Source organism: Bubalus kerabau, chromosome 15, assembly GCF_029407905.1.
Source record: "Bubalus kerabau isolate K-KA32 ecotype Philippines breed swamp buffalo chromosome 15, PCC_UOA_SB_1v2, whole genome shotgun sequence".
Lineage (NCBI taxonomy): Eukaryota > Metazoa > Chordata > Mammalia > Artiodactyla > Bovidae > Bubalus > Bubalus kerabau.
The window spans coordinates 50,782,511-50,802,553 of NC_073638.1; the positions used below are offsets into that span (position 1 = coordinate 50,782,511).

General features: G+C 38.1%; 1 protein-coding gene and 1 pseudogene across 1 annotated transcript; both read left to right on the forward strand.

Annotated features, from left to right (window-relative positions):
• The first annotated feature begins 7,296 nt into the window (after positions 1-7,296).
• On the forward strand, positions 7,297-8,256 carry LOC129628236 (olfactory receptor 51F1-like). Its single transcript, XM_055547654.1, has one exon. The coding sequence runs from the start codon at positions 7,297-7,299 to the stop codon at positions 8,254-8,256; it is 960 nt and encodes a 319-aa protein (XP_055403629.1).
• A 1,487-nt stretch (positions 8,257-9,743) lies between these two features.
• On the forward strand, positions 9,744-19,258 carry LOC129627838 (olfactory receptor 51F1-like; annotated as a pseudogene).
• Positions 19,259-20,043: the final 785 nt, after the last annotated feature.

Below are 20,043 nucleotides of genomic sequence, written 5' to 3' on the forward strand. Positions count from 1 at the left end.
TACCGCTGCTGCTAAGTCACTTCAGTCGTGTCCGATTCTGTGCAACCCCATAGACAGCAGACACCAAGTTCCTCTGTCCCTGGGATTCTCCAGACAAGAATACTGGAGTGGGTTGTCATTTCCTTCTCCAATGCATGCATGCATGCTAAGTCGCTTCAGTCGTGTCTGATTCTGTGCGATCCTATGGACAGCAGCCTACCAGGCTCCTCTGTCCACGGAATTCTCTAGGCAAGAATACTGGAGTGGGTTGCCATTTCCTTCTCCAAAATAAAAGCATACATACTGTATTATTCAATATATATTTATATTTCATTACATTATAGATGAAAATTATAAGCAAAACTAATCTAGGATGTTGAAAGTCAAGATAGTAGTTACTTTTGGTATAAGGGGATAGTTAATGGGATGGGCTGGAGCTGGAGTACTAGAGGTTATCCAGTAAGGCTGTATATCAGGATTGGCAAAGTATGCTCTGCGTGTCTAATCTGCCTGCCATTTGATTTACAAATAAAGTTTGATTTTAAAACAGCCATGCCCATTCAGTATATTCAATGGCTGGATCATACAACATCAAAATTAAATAGTTACTACAGAAAACTGTATGACCAGTAAAAGTCTAAAATATTTACTATACAGTCTTTACAGAAAAGAAAAAAACTCGGTATCCTCTATTCCATATTATTGGCTGGGTGTCAGTTGCATGTGATAGATCAATGAGCAAGCAGTATGCTCATGAAATGCATAATTTGCTGAATGAATATTATCTTTCTATTAAAATATTATTTATGATTCAGTGAATCATTACTTTCTTCCTATGATGTATGCAGTTGTGTTCAGCTTGCTTTAGATGATTCACAAAGGATAAAATGCACAAGCTTTGTTTTTAATAACATCAAAGCCTCAGTAAAGATTCGTGGCATATCACTCAGGGCAGAAGTAAATGTTAACCTGTGTTTTAGTGTTTTTACATTCACTGGCAATCAGAGATGGTAAAACAAAGAACAACCAAAGCAGATTTTTTTCAGCTTTTAAATAGAAGTTATTCATCACTTCATAACAATTTACCACAAATGCAGTAGCTTAAAAGTGTTTATCTCATAGTTTCTGTAAGTCCACAGTCTGGGCACAGCAGAGCTAAGTCCTCTGCAAGGCTGTAATCAAGAGGTTGTCAGGGCCAGGGTCTCTTTTGAGGATTCACTGGAGAAGAATACGCTTTCAAGATCATGTAGCTGTTGGCAGAATTCAGTTAGTTCCTCACAGTCTGTTGGATTGAGGAACTGTGTTTCTTGCTAGCTGTTGGCTAGAGAAGGCAACACTGAGTTTCTAGTTGGTTGTTGGCTGGAGACAGCCCTCGGTTCTTTGCAGTGTGGGCCTGCACAACATCGCAGCTTATTTTATTAAAGCTAGAGCCTATGTGACATCAGCACAGAAATCATGCCCCACTATCTCTGCCACATTCTACTGGCTAAAACAAGACACCCACAGTCAAAATCAGATAATTACACAAAGGCTCAAGAAAGCAGGGGTAATCAGAGACTAATTTAATTATTCCATAATCTGTCTTAACAAAAGGATGTAGATGGAGAACCTAGTTAGATTCTAAACTATTTGAATTCAATAGTGGTGGACTTTTCATTCTTAACACTGACATTAGATTTCAAACAATAATTTGGTTCATTTCTGTTGTTGAAGTATCAGTCCAGGCACTTGGCGTATGGAGTGGGGGTGGTGGTTCCAGGAAGAATTACAGTGCTTGAATTAAATCCCCCTCGCACTTTCTGCCATTAAAAGTTCTTACACAAGGAATAATAGCCAAATATGCATTAAAGAAAAATAGCTAAATGGGAACACATTATTGGATTTATTGCTATCTAGGCAAACAAGCAGAGAAGGCGATGGCACCCCACTCCAGTACTCTTGCCTGGAAAATCCCATGGATGGAGGAGCCTGGTGGGCTGCAGTCCATGGGATCACAAAGAGTCAGACATGACTGAGCAACTTCACTTTCACTTTCATGCATTGGAGAAGGAAATGGCAACCCACTCCAGTGTTCTTGCCTGGAGAATCCCAGGGATGGGGGAGCCTGGTGGGCTGCCATTTCAGGGGTCACACAGAGTTGGACACAACTGAAGCAACTTAGTAGCAGCAGCAGCAGGCAAACAAGACGCCCTCTATTGATGTGAGGCTTCTCTATAAATGAGATACATGATATCTGGGTGTGAATTTTCACCTTTCCTATGGATCTAGAATTTCTAGGTCCACACAGTTGTCTGTATCCATTGCTCAACTGGCCACAATGACAAGGATGACCAAATTCTCCCCAGAGTCTAGATCCTTACACTGAGTACCACAGGAAAATGGCAAGTAAGACAGCAAGAACACATACCCATGAAAACTAATCATTTACCCAAAGTGACCTCAGCCACTAGCAAAATTGGACCCATAAAACACAAAATTCTCCAAGTCAGACTTCAACAGTAAGTGAACAGTGAACTTCCACATGTTCAAGTTGGATTTAGAAAAGACAAAGGAACCAGAGATCAAACTGCCAACATCCGTTGGATCATCAAAAAAGTAAGAGTCACACAAAAACATTTACTTCTGCTTTGACTATGCCAAAGTCTTCGACTGTGTGGATCACCACAAACTCTGGAAAATCCTTAAAGAGATGGGAATACCAGACCACCTGACCTTCCTCTTGAGAAATCTGTATGAAGGTCAGGAAGCAACAGTTAGAACAGGACATGGAACAACAGACAGGTTCCAAATAGGGAAAGGAGTATGTCAAGGCTGTATATTGTCACCCTGCTTATTTAACTTATATGCAGATGACACAAACTGTAATCAAGATTGCTGGGAGAAATATCAATAACCTCAGATATGCAGATGACACTACCCTTATGGCAGAAAGCAAAGAATAATTAAAGAGCCTCTTGATGAAAGTGAAAGAGAAGAATGAAAATGTTGGCTTAAAACTCACATTCAGAAAACTAAGATCATGGAATCTGGTCCCATCACTTCATGGCAAATAGATGGGGAAACTGTGGCAGGCTTTATTTGTGGGAGCTCCAAAATTACTGCAGATGGTGACTACAACCATAAAATTAAAAGATGCTTACTACTTGGAAGAAAAGAAATGACCAACATAGACAGCATATTAAAAAGCAGAGTCATTACTTTGCCAACAAAGGTCCGTCTAGTCAAGGCTATGGTTTTTCCAGTAGTCATGTATGGATGTGAGAGTTGGACTACAAGGAAGGCTGAGCACCAAAGAATTGATGCTTTTGAACTGTGGTGTTGGAGAAGACTCTTGAGAGTCCCTTGGACTGCAAGGAGATCCAACCAGTCCATCCTAAAGGAAATCAGTCCTGAACATTCATTGGAAGGACTGATGTTGAAGCTGAAACTCCAATACTTTGGCCACCTGAAGCGAAGAGCTGACTCATTTGAAAAGACTGTGATGTTGGGAAAGTTTGAGGGCAGGAGGAGAAAGGGATGACAGAGGATGAGATGGTTGGATGGCATCACCCACTCAATGGACATGAGCTTGAGTAACCTCCGGGAGTTGATGATGAACAGAGGCCTGGCATGCTGCAGTCCATGGTGTCGCAAAGAGTCGGACATGACTGAGTGACTGAACTGAACTGAACATACCAGAAAAGAACCGATTTATTGGGCAAAAACAAGTGAGTATCTGGAGAGAGATAAATTGGGAATGGATATATCATCATCCTTATGGATCAATATGGTAGTGAAAAGACAGAGGGCTTGGATACTGAAGTACATGTTTTCTTCTGTCTTCATTGTCTTCATAATTGTTCCAGTGAAAATTGATTTGCTTTCTTATTTTTCTAGCACACTGATAATCTAGACATAATAATATGCATCTCTCTATTCCCCAGGGCCTAGAACAATGCCTAAGCTTTCCTTTTATATGGATGATTTTGTTTATTTTGCTTTGCAATATTGTCTCTGTGGACCACTGGTCACTTAAGTTAGTAGTTAAAACCCTTCTGAGATTACACAGCACTATATTATATTAATAGATGGAGATAGGAGTATTTCTGCTTTTCTATATATGCAGCCCTAGGGATATTCACTTTTTACCAATGGCTCCACTGTTCAATTCCACTTTACTATAAAGTAAAGCTCAATTCTATTTTACTATAAAATCAATAGTTCCAGAGTTGTAACTTTTTCACTCTCTGCTGATAAAGACAGAGAAGGCTTGTTTTTCCCCATGAAGCTGGTAAGAAGCTAGAGAAAGGGGTTTGTTGGATTGATTTTATGCTTTGTGTTCTATTTATAATTGTTTAAATGAGCCTACAAAAATGTCAGATAACATTAGGTTTTACCCTGTCCTCAGAGATCCATGTAACACAGACAATTGAGCCTTTCTACATTATAGTCAAATATTATGATGATGATTTTCTCAGATTGAATGCTATCTTGAGAACTGGCAATTCAAAGGGAACTGTAGAGAACTAGCATAAAGGGAATAGCAACATGTATACCTGTTGCAGGGAATTCACTTTTAGAAAGTAAGTTTTACCTAATATTTTTTAAAGCTTGATTGAGAAATATTAATGTTATAATAACTAATATTGCTATGCTTTGATTTTAAGTTTTCCTAGAATTTATTTTGACACTGGAAATTTATTAATTTAAACTTATTTTTTAAATTGCAATTGAACAAAAATTCATAACATTTTTAAGTTGCCCTTTCTATTTCTTGAGTGTCTATTGAAAAAGTCTATTGTATACTCAAACCAATATTCATTACCTAATACTCTCTGAAGAGCAGTAATTTCCTCCTGATAAGTCAGATAAGAAAAAAAAATAATCACTGGTTAATAAAAAACAAAATTCTAACATATGCTGAAACATGGATGACTCTTGAGGACATTATTTCTAGTGAGATAAGCCAGTCACAAAAGAAAAAATATTGTATGATTTCCTTATATGAGACGCTTAAAGCAGTCAAAATCACAGAGACAGAAAATAAAATGGTGGTTGCCAGGGACTGGGGAAAGGGGGGACTGAGGAGTTATTGTTTAATGGATACAGAGTTTCAGTTTTACAAGATGAAACAGTTATGGAAATGGATGATAGTAATGGTTGCACTACATTATGAATGTATTTAAATCCACTGAAATGCACACTTTAAAACAATTAGGATGGTAAATTTTATGTTAGTTGTTAAGTTCAGTTTAGCCCGTCAGGTGTGTCTGACTCTTTGTGACCCCATGAATCACAACATGCCAGGCCTCCCTGTCCATCACCAACTCTAAGAGTTTACCCAAACTCATGTCCATTGAGTCGGTGATGCCATCCAACCATCTCATCCTCTGTCATCCGCTTCTCCTGCCTTCAATCTTTCCCAACAACAGGGTATTTTCAAATGAGTCAGCTTTTCATATAAGGTGGCCAAAGTATTGGAGTTTCAGCTTCAACATCAGTCCTTCCAATGAACACCCAGGACTGATCTCTTTTAGGATGGACTGGTTGAATTTCCTTGCAGTCCAAGGGACTCTCAAGAGTCTTCACCAACACCACAGTTCAAAAGCATCAGTTCTTCAGTGCTCAGCTTTCTTTATAGTTCAACTCTCACAACCATACATGACTACTGAAAAAACCATAGTCTTGACTAGATGGACCTTCATTGACAAAGTAATGTCTTTGCTTTTTAATATGCTGTCTAGGTTGGTCACAACTTTTCTTCCAAGGAGCAAGTGTTTTTTAATTTCATGGCTGTAATTACCATCTGCAGTGAAATGTCAGTTGTATTTGACCACAATTTTTAAAATTGTGAAACAAAACAAAAACTAGTAGCACTGCGTGATAATTGTCCCACAGAGCCTTACACCAACTTATCCACTTGCACTTACCCTCTAGTGTCAGTGGATGTGCTGATCCTCAACTTTGTGAGGGTGAATTATTTGGTTGGCAAAAAAATTAATTCTGTGTTTTCCATAACAGCTTACAGAAGACCCAAAGGAACTTTTGGCCAACCCAATACTGTCATGCTTTATATTCAATCTCTGCAGTTGTAAAGAATCTACCTGCCGACTCAGGAGATGCAGGCATTGTGGGTTCAATCTCTGGGTCAGGAAGATCCCCTGGAGTAGGAAGTAGCAACCCACTCCAGCATTCTTGCCTGGAAAATTCTATGGACAGAGGAGTCCGGCAGGTTACAGTCCACAGAATCGCACGTAGTCAGACACACACTGTTTCCTTAGGGAGCTTTTTATGCCAATTAACTCCTGTCATTCTATAGTTTTAATCTCTCACTATGTAACATTTTTAACCTTAGTTTAGAAATATGCTCAGTTCTTTTTCCTATATTACAAATATCCTCTATCCACCTTATGGTCACCCTTAGTCATGGCTTATTTTTCTCCTTGCTTTTACTGACAAGTTTCCAAAAGTAATATATACCATGCCTCCAGGACTTTTCCATTTATTCCCCAAGCCACTGTGGCAGATTCTCAGCTGTCATTGCTGGATTTCAGCAAGTTTTGTTTGTTTGTTTGTTTTTGTTTGTTTGTTTCTTAGGGTCACTCATGTGTTCTCAGCAGCATTTGACATTTTTGATCCTTAGAAGACCCACTCAAGCAGTTCAGTACTATTGTTCATGTAACACCCAGACATGACACTAGACTCTTGGTTTTAGTGGTTCCAGGAAGGCTATCCAGTCTCATCTTGCTTTAGTCTATATAGTCCTTTCCAATAACTTCTTTCAGATTCCATCTTTATTGGTTTTGTCTTATAGAAATCTACTCCCTGAAGGTATTCATCCACACTACCGGATTAACATGGCACTGGATTAACAACCACTCCTGTGCTTCCAAACGTGTATTACTAGCAAAAATCTGGAAAGGTTTGCCAGGAAAGTCATGCCCACATGGCCACAGCAGACTCAACATCTTTAGCTGAATTTCCCTTTGTCATTTCTTACATAAGATATTCAAAATTGAATGTATTCAATGTATTGATTTTTCTTAACTCTCTATCCATTTAATCTCATAATATGATGGAGCTAAATATTTTATCAATATAGAAAATAATTATTATCAAAATGTATGGAATTATTTGGATGTATTTTCTTAAATTTAAGAATATTATATATATATAGTGAAAGCTATAAATCAAACTCTGTTATATATATGTATTATATAAATAATCACTTACCCATGACCTTAGATAACTCTCCTAACCAAGAGAACATTTATCTAGATATCTTAATGTAACAATATAATGTATTATTTCTATAGGATGTGTGCATTGTGAAGATAAATGCTACCAGTCCAGGAAAACATGGAAGTCTTAGGTAACTCAACATCTAAATTTCCAACTTTCTTGTTGACTGGAATTCCTGGCCTAGAGTTTGCCCATTCTTGGATCTCCATTCCCTTCTGCTGTCTTTATGCCACTGCCCTTTCTGGGAACAGCATGATCCTGTTTGCCATCATCACCCAGCAGAGTCTCCACGAGCCCATGCACTATTTCCTCTCCATGCTGTCAGCTGCTGACTTGGGTTTGACTGTGTCTACAATGTCAACCACATTAGGTATCCTCTGGTTTGATGCAAATGAAATCAGTCTAGATATGTGCATTATCCAGATGTTTTTTCTTCATGGGTTTACCTGCACAGAATCTGGGGTGCTGGTGGCTATGGCCTTTGACCGCTGTGTGGCCATCTGTGATCCTCTGAGGTACACTAGCGTTCTCACTAATTGTAGAATCATTCAGATGAGTCTCTTGATGGTTATACGCACTGTAGTATTAATTGTACCCCTACTTTTGCTTCTTAAGCCCCTCAGTTTTTGTGGCGGGAATGTGCTTTCCCACTCCTACTGCTATCATCCAGATGTGATTAAATTAGCATGTTCAGATACTCGGGCCAATAGCATCTGTGGATTAATTGATCTCATCCTGACCACAGGAGTAGATACACCATGCATTGTCCTGTCTTATATCTTGATCATTCACTCTGTTCTCAGTATTTCCTCCCCTCGAGAACAATACAAAGTTTTTAGCACCTGTGTCTCCCACACTGGAGCAGTTTCTATTTTCTACATCCCCATGATTAGCTTGTCATTGGTGCATCGCTATGGGCAATCAGCCCCCAAAGTGGTCCATTCAATGATGGCCAATATGTACCTGCTCTTTCCTCCTGTGTTCAACCCCATCATCTACAGTGTAAAAACAAAGCAGATTCTCAAGGCTATACTCAGTCTTCTTCTTATGAAATAGACAGAGATAATTAAGTTTGAGAATATCATAATAGAAGTGGCTTTCACTGTAGAAAAGCAGTTCTAGTGGGTTACTGTTTTTTGGACATTTTTTTTTCCTCATCTTTCCATTTGTTCAGTCTTATGGACTCTGTGGGAGAGGGAGAGGGTGGGAAGATTTGGGAGAATGGCATTGAAACATGTATAATATCATGTATGAAACAAGTCGCCAGTCCAGGTTCAATGCACGATACTGGATGCTTGGGGCTGGTGCACTGGGACGGTGTGGGAGGGAGGATGGAGGAGGGTTCAGGATGGGGAACACAGGTATACCTGTGGCAGATTCATTTCGATATTTGGCAAAACTAATACAATATTGTAAAGTTTAAAAATAAAATAAAATTTAAAAAAAGAAATATTTAGTAAGCATTTTTGAGTTTTCAGTCATAAAATACATATATAATATACCTTAAGGAATTTACAGTCCAATAATAGAAGCAGAAAAACAATAATAATGAAACAATTTAAGTAATGCCTATAGTAACTAAAATTTATTGTCCATTTTATACTAAGCATTCTAATTAACTGCATTTAACATATACCATTTATTATTCAAAATTGCTCATTGAAATGATTAATTATGTTTTAGAGGTGAAGAAACAGACAAACACATTTAGGCCATCAAAGGCAAGACATCTAACAGAGCAGGACTGAGGCTTGAATTCACGCTTTTTGTATCTTAGATACTGTGTTCTTCACAAACGTATTGTGTACTCTTCCAAAACGTATTGTGTACTCTTCCAAAAGCAACGACAAAAATGTCACAAAATCAGAAGAAGGAACTGGGTCTTCACATCTGTGTATCATGCATTTAGAATATTGTAATGAATTTCTAGCAGTATATTTTAGCTTTTAGTCTTTATTCATAATTAATAGTACAAAAATTAGAAATAGATATGCCACGGCATGCAAGCCATAGGTCATTATCTAGTACTGAGCAACCAATAGAAAATCTGCAAGGATTAGGGACATTAGCTAATTCACTACAGCAATTTAGAGAACTGGAGACATCATGAAGTGACATGTAAGGACCTTCGAGGTAGAATTTGTTAACTTTCTTGTGTTCAAAGGTCCTTTTGAAACCTAATGAAATCCATCAATCCTTTTCCAGAAAACAATCACATATAAAAGAACTCATATTATTTTCCATAGAATGTCAGAGGATTCACAAAATGCCATGAAGGGCCTACATGGCTCTTTTAGTCAAAGAACAAAAGTGAAGAATTCATAATTTTTAGACTATAAATGGTGATACACAGCTGGACTTAAAAAGTTTGGTTCCTGAAAAGAGATGCATGATGGCAATATCAAGAGAGATGGACAGAAACTTAAAACTCAGTTGCACAAAATGGTTGAAAAATATGGAGGAAAAGGGAGATGGAAACCTGATGGGAGACCCATCAATATTATTGCTGTTGGAAATGTGGTCCAAGAGAGGAAGGATGAGCCATGAATCCCAGAAACACTGGGGGCAGCTGTGAGCTGGAGCCAACTCACACTAGTTTGCCCAAAGCCATAGTGTGCAGCTCTTCTCAACTTTGCATTAATGATGCCGCATTGACAGCTAGAACCACCACTGATACTACGGCATTGGTAAATACTGCAAATGAGTTTAGTTTCTTTTTTCCTAGGATTTCAGTTTGCCAGCACACCAGTGACTGGGCTCTGTCTTACATTTGGCTTTGTGAAAAGCAATAGAAATTAGAAGATAATGCCCTTAAAATCTAATGTGTGAAGTAATTACAGAGACAAAAAAGTTATAAAATATTGTATGAAGTGTTGCAATAGTTGCTAATACAAAATTATACCCCTTATTTGTGCTGCCTTCTAAGCTGAAAATGTTTCCAAAGGTAAATGGAGAAGAGTGTTCTGGAAGCAATTCTGTGGAACAATGTAAGATGTATTGTGTCACCATTTTACTTTTCATGGAAGAATATGCTCCTGAATTTTAAATTCATAGGTCCTATCTAGGCACAGCATCAAAGAATATGAAAACACAAAATATTTCCTTCTCTTTCCTTCTGATTTTTTCCCTCCATCAGATTCTTCCAAGTGAATTTAGGTTACAAAATTTTCATTAGTTGCTTAAAGAACATCTTTTGCTTAAACAATATTATTTTAAGAAGAATTGATTTATAGATTTGGTTTAGAAATTCCATTGTTCTTCCTGAATTGTATACATAGGGGACTTTTGTTCTGACAGTTCTACATGCCTGTTTCCTGCGTAGAGCTTCAAAAATATAGAACACACAAAAATGTTAAAGTTGAGGAACTTTTACTTTGAGATGCCCAAAGGACTATAGCATTATAAAGTGTAATCCTAGCTAAACCTGCTAAAGAAAAGATTCTATATCTCTTTGGATACTTCTGGCCGGACCTGAACGTGTGTGCACACACACACACACACACACACACACACACACACGATGATGGGAAGGGAGAAATATATTTGGGGGATTTTATGAGGTGCAAGCAGAAACTTGGATAATTTTATTTAGCTTGAGTTGTATTGGTCTACAAATTATCTAAGATACTACATATACATGCTTCTGCTGCTGCTGCTGCTAAGTCACTTCAGTAGTGTCCGACTCTGTGCGACCCCATAGATGGCAGCTCACCAGGCTCCTCTGTCCCTGGGGTTCTCCAAGCAAGAATACTGGAGTGAGTTGCCATTTCCTTCTCCAATGCATGCATGCATGCTAACTCACTTCAGTTGTATCCGACTCTGTGCGACCTTATGGACAGCAGCCCACCAGGCTCCTCTGTCCCTGGGATTCTCCAGGCAAGAATACTGGAGTGGGTTGCCATTTCTATCTCACATATACATGCTATTTACTGTAAATCAGTAAAGGAGGTTGGCTTGTGCTTCGCTTAGATGCAGAGTGGACTTGAGGTAAATTTACTAAATTAGCATTCTAATAAAATTCAGTACTTCAAGGAGGCCCCATTTAAAAGATACTCAGGAGAATCTTGTAGATCAGTGTAGCTCATTCCCTAGGTCACAGATAGAAATAAAAGAAGCTGACAAGGGAAAACAAAGAGAGCTATGCGAATGTGAAGGCATAGCATTTTTCACTATGTTTTTCTGTACCTTACATATGCCCTGATTCTTTCATTTATGTACATCTGTTGTGTTCTATGTCTTTCCCTTTCTCCAATTCTATCCAGTAATTCCAGTTTGATCAATTTATAGAAAAAATTAAAATGTTTCCTGCAGAAGGATGGATCTAGTTGATATCTCTCAGCCTGGAAATAAGTTGCTTGTTTATCTACTTCATTGGCCAGGATTCTAAATAGGCTTGAATTCGAATTCTCACCATTCCGCTGATGTAAGAGGTTAACTCCACATTGAATCTTACTACTTTCCACTCTAGAATATCACATTCATTCCTCTTTGGTTCTTAATCTACATTGTATTCAAATTCCACCTCTTCTATGAAGCATTCTTTTTTTTTTTTAAACTTTACAATATTGTATTGGTTTTGCCATATGTCAAAATGAATCTGCCACAGGTATACATGTGTTCCCCATCCTGAACCCTCCTCCCTCCTCCCTCCCCATATCCTCCCTCTGGGTCGTCCCAGTGCACCAACCCCAAGCATCCAGTATCATGCATCGAACCTGGACTGGTGACACGTTTCATATATGATATTATACATGTTTCAATGCCATTCTCCCAAATCATCCCACCCTCTCCCTCTCCCACAGAGTCCAAATGACAGTTCTATACATCAGTGTCTCTTTTGCTGTCTCGTATAAAGGGTTATTGTTACCATCTTCTTAAATCCCATATATATGTGTTAGTATACTGTATTGGTGTTTTTCTTTCTGGCTTACTTCACTCTGTATAATAGGCTCCAGTTTCATCCACCTCATTAGAACTGCTGACAAAAGTGGGCAAACTGCTATGAGTAGATTACATAAAGCCATAAGACCCACCCTTGAGTGTGTCCTTGAAGAGGGCCTAGAGGACATGTCATTCAAAGGCTATTAAGGAATGACATGTGAAGATGATAGCAACACTAAGAAGTTGAGAAGTGGCTGTCCTCTGCTGACCAGGAGTGACCATTGGAGATGCAGTCATAGAGCCAGGCTCATTAATATCCATGCACGTGGTAAGACCTTGACATAACAGAGGCCAGATAGCAGTGATTAATCAGAAAAAATTATGAGGCTGCAATTTTAAGAACCCCCAAAGTCTGAAGGGTAGACAAGAGAGCTTAATGTCCAAGCAGTAGTGGGACATCCCTGGGACAAAATAAACAAACAACCAACAAGGGGTTAGCTAGGCAACATTTAAACAAAAACAAGACAAGAATGGATGACAAAGGGGCTAGAAGAATTGTCATACTTTGCAAGCTTGACCTTGAATTTGGGAGAGAAGGATGGAAGAAGGTTTTGGTAGAAAGAAGCATCTTAGATGATTTGTTGTTGTTTAGATGCTAAGTCGTGTCCAACTCTTTTGCAACCACATGGACCATAGCCTGCCAGGCTCCTCTGTCCATGGGATTTCCCAGGCAAGAATACTGGAGTGGGTAGCCATTCCCTCTCCAGGGGATCTTTCCGACCCAGGAATTGAACTCGTGTCTCCTGCATTACAGGCAAATTCTTTACCATCTGAGCCACCAGGGCACCATGTTGCCAAATTTTTCTTCTTGTATGAAAAGGGCTACACTCATGGAGTCACTTGACTTTGTAATTCTGTTTTACTGCTTACTTCTGAATTATAGGCATGTATTTGCTCATTTTAACATTTAATGCATATGCACTATGACCCTGCTACTATGTTATTACCTGGAGATACTTTCAAAGCATCTATTATTTCACTTAGTTGTGTGCAAAAAGCAGTGTGATAGATACTTTAAGAGAAACACAAAGAATGAAAATTAAGGATTACTGGATCCTCATTAAATGACATACCCATGCTCAAATAATGATTCAATTTCATTTTTAATTAAAGCATGTAAACACAGATTTGCTGTGTCGATGTTCATTCTTCTTGGTTCTTTTGTGTCTGTCTTAGCATCACACTTCCTGGTGCCAGCAAGATAACCTGGGGGCAGGGAGGTAAAGCACAACAGAAGGACACAGAAATTCCCCTGGGGTGTATTTATTCCCACTGAGTAAATTCCTGTATCAGCAAGTTTGCTTATAAAATTCTCCATTCTTAGAGAGAATGGGTAGCCTTCATATATTCACCCCAAATAAGAGTAAGAGAAGTCTTTCCTCTTGTCTAAAGGCCAAGTCAAGCAGCTGTTTTCAGATCAGAAACAGTAGTTGGTTGTGTGTACAATAAAATACGTCTGATGAAATAAGGCTGAACTGTGAGTGATTTAGCTTAAATAAAAGGAAGACTTTTTTCAGAAGTGAAAACAACAATTTATCTAGTCTTCTGGCATTGTTACTTCAACATCTTTCTTCGTATGCCTTCTAATTTTCCACATCTTGAAAGGTAAGGCATTCCCCCACTTAGCTTGGTACCTGATCTCCAGGCCCTTGGAGCTCCTGGTTATTCTTACTTCCACTGTTTTGTGGACTTCTATGGCTCTTATATCTACTCAGAAATCCCAAACCCCATTAATCTTGGCAAAAAAAAAAAAGTGCTTCTTTTATGTGTGTATTTCATGACACATATAATAACAAAACCTCAAAATACAATCTTTAAATTACTATACCTCAGTTCTGATTTGAATTGCATCTAATATGTGCTTAATTCTTTTGTTACTAGTATCTCATTATTTTGGCCTTTCTTTTCTAATTATTTTTTATTTCAAAATGCTTTATGGTCTATTACCTGAATTACCTTAGGATATTTTCTTCTTCATTCTACAGGGGTTTTAACAGCTTTGATACTGATGACAGAGATGCTATTCTCTTTTTATTTTTATGCAATATTTTAAAGATTTTATACTAGCATTTTTTTTTCTGTAGTGCAAAGAAAGATCTTTTCACACCTTTTTACCCCCAATAAACTACTCATGCAATTTGCTTCTGGATGCTGTCTCACAAATTATGATCATGTAGAGTGCAGGTTCTGACCCATTTTCCAGTTTCTAGAACCTACAGTCCCACTAACACCCATTCTACCAACACTTCTAGCTCTTTGCTACTTTGGAAAGAGAGGCAATTAAAACCTACATTCCAGAATTTTGCTGTTGCCAAATTTTGTTCTGTTTTGACTTCTGCTGACAAAGAAGTACTTTAGTGAATATTGCAAAATTCAACATGTCTCTACTAATGACACCCCTCACACCATCATCTTTGCCTGTTTTTCTTGAGATGAGATGTCTGGGGAAGAAAAACGCCCAGGTCACCTTATGGTTGCTGCTGCTGCTAAGTTGCTTCAGTCGTGTCTGACTCTGTGCGACCCCATGGACTGCAGCCTACCAGGCTTTTCCATCCATGGGATTCTCCAGGCAAGAACACTGAAATGGGTTGCCATTTCCTTCTCCAAGCATGAAAGTGGAAAGTGAAAGTGAAGTTGCTCAGTCGTGTCTGACTCTTAGCGACCCCATGGACTGCAGCCTACCAGGTTCCTCTATCCATGGGATTTTCCAGGCACGAGTACAGGAGTGGGGTGCCATTGCCTTCTCCCCAACTTATGGTTAAATATCCTTTAAAAAAAGGTGATTTTTTTTTTTTTTTTTTTGATACAGACTCTGGATTCCTGAATGTAGTCTGTCAAAATGGCATTAAGTGCTGTCCTATGTTTTGACTCAATTCATGTCTATATTCCTTAGTTAGGAGCAGTTGCTGCTGCTGCTGCTAAGTCGCTTCAGTTGTGTCCGACTCTGTGTGACCACAGAGACGGCAGCCCACCAGGCTCCCCCTCCCTGGGATTCTTCAGGCAAGAACACTGGAGTGGGTTGCCATTTCCTTCTCCAACGCATGAAAGTGAAACGTGAAAGAAAAGTCCCTCAGTTGTGTCCGACTCTTTGCGACCCCATGGACTGCAGCCTACCAGGCTCCTCCATCCATGGCATTTTCCAGGCAAGAGTACTGGAGTGGGGTGCCATTGCCTTCTCCCCAACTTATGGTTAAATATCCTTTAAAAAAAGGTGATTTTTTTTTTTTTTTGATACAGACTCTGGATTCCTGAATGTAGTCTGTCAAAATGGCATTAAGAGCTGTCCTATGTTTTGACTCAATTCATGTCTCTATTCCTTAGTTAGGAGCAGTTAACCACATTCAAAAAATTCTGGATGAAGACTATCTGTCTTTAACTTTGGTGTTTCTTTGGTCTATTTCTCTTCCCCTTTATCTTTTTTTGAAAACTTAATAGAAAATTGGGAGAGACTGGCTAAAAATACTTTAAAATGGAAGTCTATTCTATTTTTAAAAACTATTTATTGAAATATAGTTGTTTTACAATGTTGTGTTAGTTCCAGGTGTACAGCAAAGTGATTCAGTTATACCTATATACATATATGTATATGTGTTATATATATATATGTATATATGTATCTACATTTATATTCATATTCTTTTTTAGATTCTTTTCCATTATAGGTTACTACAAGATATTGAGTATAGTTCCCTGTGCCATACAGTAGGTCCTCTTTGGTTGTCTATTTTATGTATAGTAGTGTGTATATTTTAATCCCAAAGTCTATTTTAAATCTTAGAGAATTCTGAAAGCAATATGCTATACAAATTAGAAAGAGTTTCAACATAGATAGATATTGATGATCTACAGATGGGAGGTGAGAGTACATTCAGATTTCTGAGTTAGGCAACCTGATATATTAACTTACCATAGACCTATAGATTGACAATAAATGTATAGAGCTGTTAATCAAATGGGAAGAAATAGAATATACAAGTTGTGGGAAATAATTCAGATGCCATCATTTGGTGCTTGACTTTGAGATACTTTAATGGAGAAATCCATGAGTTAGGGAGATGGATCTAATATTTAAAAGATTTGTTGTTGTCTAGTTGCTATGTTGTGTCCAACTCTTTTTGGACCCCATGGACTGTATAACCCACCAGGTTCCTCTGTCCATGGGATTAACCAGGAGAGAATAATGGAGGGAGTTGCCATTTCTTTCTCCAGGGAATATTCCTGACCCAGGAGTGGAACCCATGACTCTTGCATTGGCAGGCAGATTCTTTACCACTAAGCTACTAGGGAAGTATTTAGGAGATTAGCTTCAGATTAAATAAATATTTTAAAGTTGGAAAATAAATGAATAAAATAACATTATCCATGAAATTCCTATGGAATTGAAAGTATGTATAAATAGATAGCAACATGTTGGAGAAATAGTCAAACTAAACTTTGACTACATCCATAAGTAAGTTATGTAGTTAATCTGATGATAAAATTGTCCAGAAATGGATATACTTAATGGAAATTATCTTGGATGGCTTTTAAAGGAAAAACAGAAGTCTTAAATGAGCTCAAAATATATTTTGGACAATAGCTTTATTTTTACAATAAATTTATGTCCACTATAGATTAATTTGAATTAATGTCCCTTTAATTGTATCCCATATTATGCTTAAGAGTTTCCTGTTTGCTAAATTGTTTGATAAATTTTTTCAATAAATTATCTACATGTCCTCCAAAACATATGCAATCCAGAAATACAGTTGCTTCATCTCTGAACCATAAAAATATTATATAGGAGATTTGAAAACATAGATATCTCTAACATGGTTGCCATATTTATTAATAGAGAATTATATTACTGTTGAAATATAAATAATTATCATTATTATTATTATTTTCATTAGGAAGTATAGTTTTTAATAGCACAAGTTCTAAAGTCTTATTTTTTGATTCTCAGTGTAATCTCTTCCAGATTTTATGACCTTTAATAATTTATAATAACTTCTGAACTTCTCTTTGTTTTATCTGTAATAAAAATCTCTCTCTCAAGTTTCATAGGTTCAAATGAAATAATCTTTGTAAAATACCTATAACATTATATAGAACACTGTCTTAGATTCATACAATATTGTATACCTGAACAATCTTATAAGAGATTAAAGACTAAATTAAGGACCAGGGAATATGTGACACAAAAGAAGATTTTCCCTATTGATTTTTAGCACAACAAAGGCAGACTCTATAATGGTAAACAAGGCAGTATTTTAATGTTACAAATTAAAAACAGTATCAAGCTTCAGATTCACAGGACCTGAAGCATCTTTCCTCTAGTTCACTTTAGTAAATAAATGTAATGATGCAGGATAAACTCATGTTATCTGGGATAGAGTCTTAGGTATATGTGGAACCTGACAAAGAGAGGTTTCCCTGCTAAAATGACTTTTCACTTATAATCTGAGTTTAATAATTCTAAAACTCCAAAGCAAAATTAGTCAATTGTTTTCTTGGACCAAGTTCTGCTCATGGTTAAATAGAGCATTTCAGGAAGGCAAATAAAATATAAATCAATTACCAGAAATATATTGAATATCTACCATGAGGATTGAATTATATGAAGCAAAGATTAGCTACAATTCACTCCTATTCTCACGTAGCAGAATTAAGATTAACTCCCATTCTCAAGTAGAAGTTTACAATCCAGTTGAAGAATAAAATATGTAATAAAAATATTGGTTAGAGTATAGGATAATAAGTGATAAACATCAAATAGATTTAGCTAAGTAAATTGAAACTAAATTGAACTCAACATCTTATTTCAGTGATGAACTTCATAGACATAATATTGGTGAAAGAAGCAAGATGCAATTAGTATATACTATATGATTCTATTATATCAAGATCAAGCACAGAGAGAAGTAATTGTAGTACTAGAAGTCAGAACAATGGTTACTGCAGGAGAAGCCATTGTTAAGAATGAAGCATTAGGAAGCCTTCTGGGTTGGTGGTAAGGATGTATCAGTTGATCATGGAAGTGGTTACATAGGTATATATAGATGCCAGATTTAGCTGTACTCTGAAGTTTTGTGAACTTTACTAGATTTATAGTAAACTTAATCTAAAAATAAATTTTAAATTTAGAAAGTCAAGATCAAACAAGAGAATTCCACTCCTGCATACATTAGTGCCAATTCTCCATAACTCCACTTTGCCAACTTTCCTCTTGACTGGCATCCCTGGACTTGAATGGGCCTGCGCCTGGATCCCCATCCCATTCTGCTGCCTTTATTTGACTGCCCTTTCTGGAAATACTTTGATCCTGTTCATAGTCCTCACTGAGCCAAGCCTCCACGAGCCCATGTACTACTTCCTGTCCATGTTGTCCACCACCGACATTGGCTTATGCATCTCAACACTGGTGACAGTACTGGGAATCTTCTGGGTCAATGCCCGGGAAGGAAATCAGCCTCAATGCTTGCTTACCACAGATGTTCTGCATTCACCTCTTAACTCTCATGGAATCTTCGGTGCTCCTGGCTATGGCCTTTGACTGTTTTGTGGCCATTTCTAACCCCCTGAGATATGCTACCATTCTAACGCACATGAGGATTGCACCGATTGGTCTAGCAGTCATCACCAGGGGGACAGTCATTCTGACACCACTATTCCTGCTTCTTAAACGCCTATCATTCTGCCATAGTCATGTGCTCCATCACTCCTACTGCTTCCACCCTGATGTGATGAAGATCTCGTGTTCAGATACAAAGATCAACAGTGTATTTAGACTAACTGCAATTATCTCTACTGCTGGGGTGGACTCTGTCTTTATCCTGCTTTCCTATGTCTTGATCATTTGCTCGATTCTCAACATTGCATCCCCAGAGGAGAGGAAGAAGGTCTTCAGCACCTGCATTTCTCATATAACTGCTGTGGCCATATTCTATATCCCTTTGATCAGCCTGTCTTTTGTTCAAGATTTGGAAAACATGCTCCATCTTATGTGCCCACACTCATTGGTAATGTATACTTGCTCACCCATCCTGTGATGAATCCCATCATCTATAGTGTAAAAACAAAGTCAATCCAAAAAGCTATGTTCAAACTTTTATGTTTCAAGGGAACTCATCTTTAACAATTCTGCTATCACAAATATCTATTTCAAAGTCAGTGAAGATTTATCACAAATTGGAGTTATCAGTTCAGTTCAGTTCAGTCGCTCAGTCATGTCCGACTCTTTGAGACCCCATGAATCACAGCACGCCAGGCATCCCTGTCCATCACCAACTCCAAGAGTTCACCCAAACTCATGTGCATCGAGTTGGTGATGCCATCCAGCTATCTCATTCTCTGTCGTCCCCTTCTCTTCCGGCCCCCAATCCCTCCCAGCATCAGAGTCTTTCCCAATGAGTCAACTCTTCACATGAGGTGGCCAAAGTATTGGAGTTTCAGCCCCAGCATCAGTCTTTCCAATGAACACCCAGGACTGGTCTCCTTTAGGATGGACTGGTTGGACCTCCTTGCAATCCAAGAGACTCGCAAAAGTCTTCTCCAGCACCACAGTTCAAAAGCATCAATTCTTTGGCACTCAGCCTTCTTCACAGTCCAACTCTCACATCCATACATGACTACTGGAAAAACCATAGCCTTGACCAGATGGACCTTTGTTGGCAAAGTTAATGTCTCTGCTTTTCAATATGCTATCTAGGTTGGTCATAACTTTCCTTCTAAGGAGTAAGTATATTTTAATTTCATGGCTGCAGTCACCATCTGCAGTGATTTTGGAGCCCCCAAAAATAAAGTCTGACACTGTTTCCCCATCTATTTCCCATGAAGTGATGGGACCAGATGCCATAATCTTCATTTTCTGAATGGTGAGCTTTAGGCCAACTTTTTCACACTCCTCTTTCACTTTCGTCA